Below are 5534 nucleotides of genomic sequence, written 5' to 3' on the forward strand. Positions count from 1 at the left end.
ATATATAAATTTTAAAATATTTTTATCAGTTTTCTGGATTGCTCTGCTTTTACTTATCACCAGGACAAGGTGTAAGTATTTGAAAGTTACATCATCAGCTGCAATCAATGAACTATCCTTTGTCACTGTGAGAATGAGGGCACTGAAGACTAGGAAGAGGCAGACTGCGGAAAATCTGACAATTTTGTCCCAGACCTCAACAGAACTACAGACTACCAGAGGACCTGGGAGGAGTTCTGAAGCAAAGGGCTGTTCTATATACAGCTTGAATTCCAGATAAGCCAGCAGGGAAGAATATGAGTAATGAAGAAATTGCAAACAGCTAAGATGAACATGAGTTATTTAATGAATTAACTCAAGGAAAAAGCATTTACCTTATGTTAACTTCAAGTCAGTAACCAGCTGGTGATAATCTGGCTTGAAGGTGGGTAATGTCTTGTATTTGACACTTTAAAAAAAAAAAAAAAAAGTGGGGTGGACACCTTCCCTTTTAGCTGGAATGAAGACTATCTTAACCCAGAAAGCCATTCCTCTATTAAAGCAAACACAATACAGTTAGGATCCCTTATTAAGAAACATAGGCAGAGTGCTCATCTACCACAGTGGCCGTAAGGATGGTGTTTGAAGCACGGCTCCAGGCTACCAGGGAGCAGTAGTGGCTGCCCTGAACAAGGTGGCCCTGGAGTGAGATGACAGATTAGTGCCCAACCCCAGAAACAGAAAACCAACAGTCTGGCTGAAAAGAAAAATTCATCAAAACAAAACCTTTTAGATATGTACATACAAAACATGTGTCAAGATTAAGAAAACAGTGGCACAAGGACTAAGGAAGAGTATTTCGGGAGCGGGTGCCAATTGCTATAGCTTCTCTTCATCTTACTTTCCATTGAAATGATCTTACCAAGTTTTCTTACTTCAAAGGGGATCTTTTCAATTCTTTTGAATAAACCTTAGTCAGCTGTCCCTCCCCATACAAGTCAACAGTTAGCCCCAAGTACACGCAGGCATGTGAGACCTCAATGGAAAAAGAAGACAATCTAACAGGACCATTAAGCTCCAATCCAAGCGGTGCTGAGCGGCACCATCTTTCCCAGGAGCTGTGCCAACCCATCACCACCTCAGATAGAAGGGAATATCAGACAGGATGAAGTGGCGTAAGCCCACTGTGGATAACTTGCCGCGACTTGATTACGCTGGGAAGGAAACCCCTGCACTGCCAATTCAGAAACCTGAAGCTGCTGCTTCAACAGGACCAGCACTCCCTTGCTGAGATCGGAGATCTGGATTCCACAGCAGATCTTACTCCTGTTCATTGTTTCATCTCACCCCATCACACCCTTCACAACTACCTGTTTTTACCTCAAAAGTACCGATACAAAGATTCCTGTAGCAACACTAGATCTAACGACAAAAGGCCCTCTCTGCTAGGAAAGTATCACCCTTTGAAATGGGGCGATATTTACAAATTTTATTATTTTTTATCCCAAAATTACATATAAATGAAAACCTGCGTATCAAATGCAGGGAGGCCTTTGCCTTAATGTAGTATTACATTTACATCACAAACATTCTCATATGAAAATCAGAATGCAGCTTTCACACACAAGTTTATATATATATATGTACACATACACACAATATATGTAAGTAGTTAGGATTTTTCCTACTTACACATATTCCTCTCTGGAAAATTAGAAAACTGGGCAATTCCCATGCTTTACAGCCTTGGGAACGTAAATACTACCCATCTAAATGTTGTTTAAAAAAAGATGAAACATGTAAACTACACAACCTCCCTTAAACGAATACACAGTTAATAAAGCAAGGGCCCTGACACAAAAATGACCATGTTTCTCAAAGGAAAAAAGAGTAACATTTGAATAAAAAGGCAAAGTTGAAGAACAGATAAAACAATCCAAATGTTATGTACATGTTCCATGGAGAAATCAGAATTCTCTCCCAGGAAGCAGATCCATGACCCCTTTCAGCCCTTGTGACACTCACTCAGCACCCACTGGCAGTAACCATGCACAGTCAAGTGCATAAGCAGATGCCACAAAGCATCTGTTGAAGTACAACAGTCAATAGTGAGGTCATGTGGTAAATTTCCAACGCCCAAAGATGAAGTGCAAAATCAACTTCTATGACTCAAGAGCTCAACCAGGTCAAAGTTTTGGTATATAGTGGAGGCTGTTTTGGTGATAACCAAAGCTTAGTAAGAATCTCTGTTTTGGGGTTTGCCCTCAAAACAAAAACCCAGTCCACAAAGCTTACCAACTATATAAATAACTGTACAAAAAGAACAAGCCACAATTCTCCTCTAACCAAGGGGGCTAAAGTTTCCTAGTTTTTAAAGCACCAACTAAAGCCACAACGCTTCTACTAAAAACGATGTGTTGGTGAGACTGTTCAGAAAACAAATGCCCACAGGCAGGTGGCTGATGTGCCACAGAAAAAATGTCCAACCAAATACAAGTCAGTTTTCTTACACTGTAACATAAGCTGGTCAGCAACAGAGGAAAGACTTAAGGCAATAAGAGGCATTACAGGGAGCACCACAGTGCTCTTTTGAGTTAATCCACAGCCTCCAAGAAGAAAAGGTCTCAAGAGTTTGGGTGGTTTCTTAGTTTGCTAGCTGTCAGATACTTCCTCCTCCTCCTCGTCATCCTCATCTTCTTTCCTGTCCACTTCAGATGTGTCAGAGGATTCATGGAGCAGAACATATTCTCTGCTGCTGAATCCAAATTTAAGTACATCCTTTTCCTTTAATTCATAGTATCTCTGAGGTTCAATGCGCTTGTTGTTCAAGAATGTCCCATTGCCTGAGCCAAGGTCAATGATGTAGGGCTTCACCCTGCGGCCAACTGTCCCATCTGCACGGGTATATTCCACAAGCCTGGCAGAGATAGAGAGAAACCTGTGAGCAAAATCCACCTCGATCATCCAGCTCTTTGCAGCCTAAATGACATAAATAAGCTAGTTCAAACAAAGTTTAAGCCCAAACTCTAGGAATTGAAGTGGAACACAGTCCTAGACCTAGGACAAATCTAGAAACTGGGATTAGTTTAAACACACACTTAGTTAAAGGGGGAAAACTGGTTGCTGTGGAGGTGGGAAAAGGAAATTCAAGGTAGATCAAAGGCTATTTAAAACCCAAGGCTTTCTGCCATGGTTAATAAAACAGATTTCTGCATTGTTTATGATATAATGCTTTTTTCATTTATATCTCAACACATTTTAGTTCCTGTCCAATGGAAATAAGCAGTCAAGGGAGCGTAATCTGAGCGAGAGTTGGACCATGGTGATAATTTATTAGGCAAGTCACTTGCCTTTGCTGAGCTTCAGTCCTCTCACCTGTCAAGTGAAGATATTAGTATCTTTCCTATCCTCACAAAGTTGCTATGAAGATTAAACAAAAGATCAAAATGTCAAGACAGAGATTCAGCTGACATCTATACCAGGCATTCTTCATTATAGTACCATTTTTTCCTCATAACAGCAAATTCTGTGAGGCAGAGTGGAAAGAGGCCCCGAGAATGGCCTGGAAAGTAGCAGTGGCAAGATTTAAAACCACCAAGTTCAATGTTTTTATGCAAATGTCAGCAATTGCTCAAAGAGCAGTTAGGAACAATATTAGATACAAGAGATATGGAATTCTTTAGCACATACATGACACAAATCTCAGTGATTCCAAGGCATTCAGCTTGTGTTCATATTCATTTCTGCAAATGTAGACTTACCGATACTGAAAGACGGCATGCTGCTTTGAACAAGAGGGATGATCAATGGGAATGTCCGCAATACGGCGATGTCGACCGAGGAGGTAAGCACTCTGCCTGTGGATGTACATGACTGGAAGCACTTCATCATTTTTAAAGGGGTAAAGACGCCACCGTTTCTTGGGAATCCGTGCTTCTGGAGGCTCGCTATATTTAATGACTACACCCCGGAAGGTGTTTGTGTCCTCAAGAAGTGCCCCAGAAAGTTCAAAGCTTGGTTTTTCTTTAACAGGCACCTCTTTGTCTTTATTGTTGCTGCCAGGTCGAGGAGGCAACTCCTGAGACTCATTAGTACTGGCACTAACTTCATTCTTCTGGCGATGCTCCCTTCGCCGGGCATTATAAAACTCCCGCTCTGCTTCCTGAGTCTGCAGATTCTGGCTATCTCGATCCCGGCCTTGAGCTTGCCCACTCTCAGGCCTCTCATTAGAGGTTCTCCTCTGGTGGGAATGGCCCCGGTGTCTATCTCGGTCACTGTTCCTAGCTCGCCTGTGTTCCTGTCCAGATGACTCTCGGTGCTGCCGATCCTCCCGCCCTCTTCTGGGGTGATCCTCACGTTCCTGAAATCCAAACAGACCCAATAACTTAAAAACAGTTCTCAATCTAGGAATAAGATGCATTCAACGTAAACTTTTATGACTTGAACTTTGGCATCCAATGTCGCAGAGAAATACGGTCATCAGTGGAGGTTATGTTCCCTTGAGGGAGACATAGTCCACTTATCCCACGCCGCTGCTCTACAGTCAAAGGCCATTTCAGAGCCCTAGAAACACAAGTACTCACGGGAAAACTTATAGGGAAGCACATACAAAAAATTGAAGTAACAAAAATATTCATGACCTATCAGAAGAAACCTTTATAAAATGTTTATTAAGACATTTTTCAAAATATACAAAAATTATGACTTATTAAAAGACTCAAAATTGAAATCAACCTGGTAGGAAACGTTTACAACATTAAGTATATTAACAAGTCAGTTGGAAAAACAATTCAGGCTCTCCATGGTGGCGCAACAGGTTAAATTAAAGTACAGCACTATGAAACTACCATAGCCACTACAGCACGAATTCGATCCCCAGCCAGGGAGGTGACCCACATGGCACGGCAGACCTCTCCTGACCCACCCGCTGCTCCCCTCAGTAGTGTATTTCAGTTCGTCTGCCTGTTCTGCTCCCTACTCATCTCTGGTGAATCCTCTGATCCCCAGCACCTCTGGCCTATACCCCATTTCTGTATGTACAAATAAATAAATCTTTAAAAAAAAATTTTTTTAACAGAAAGATGGCAAAAAATATGACCAATTTTCAGAAGGAAAAAATACCTAAAAAACACACAAAGACAAGTTTATCCTAATAACCAAGTATCAAACTTCAACAGGGAGTTCTGAATTAAGAGCAAAGTTGCCCCTCCTATGAAGGGGTAAAGCTATCCAGAGCACTTACACATGCGGCAAAAAAGCAAATAAACAGATGTTCATTTGCCATCAGAGAAATGATTAAAGTCACAGAGACACCATGATACATTTAGCAGAAGGGATAAAATAAAAACCAAGGCCAACAACAAATACTGGTGAAGATACAAAGAAGTTCTATTTCCACTTCCAAGTAGGAATAAAAAATGATACAACCACTGTTTATAGACAGAGTTGTGTGCCCTCAACCCTACAAACTGTTAAAGTCCCAACTCCCACATTTCAGAATGTAACCTTTTGTCTGGGCTTTCTGGAGATCACTCCTTTTAAAAAATGATTATGTT

General features: G+C 41.2%; 1 protein-coding gene across 1 annotated transcript in view; it reads right to left on the reverse strand.

Moving 5' to 3' along the window:
* Window positions 1-439: 439 nt before the first annotated feature.
* The window catches only part of SNIP1 (Smad nuclear interacting protein 1), an 8975-nt gene continuing 3880 nt past the window's right edge, over window positions 440-5534 (reverse strand). Inside the window, exons 3-4 of the mRNA XM_004678808.2 lie at window positions 3741-4339; window positions 440-2896 (exon numbers count right to left, since the gene is read on the reverse strand). Coding sequence (XP_004678865.1) covers window positions 2632-2896; window positions 3741-4339 — 864 coding nt within the window. The 3' untranslated portion in view covers window positions 440-2631. The remainder of the gene's footprint in view (window positions 2897-3740; window positions 4340-5534) is intronic.

The sequence above is a fragment of the Condylura cristata genome, unplaced genomic scaffold, assembly GCF_000260355.1.
Source record: "Condylura cristata isolate star-nosed mole 26May11 unplaced genomic scaffold, ConCri1.0 scaffold00008, whole genome shotgun sequence".
In the NCBI taxonomy this organism is placed as follows: domain Eukaryota; kingdom Metazoa; phylum Chordata; class Mammalia; order Eulipotyphla; family Talpidae; genus Condylura; species Condylura cristata.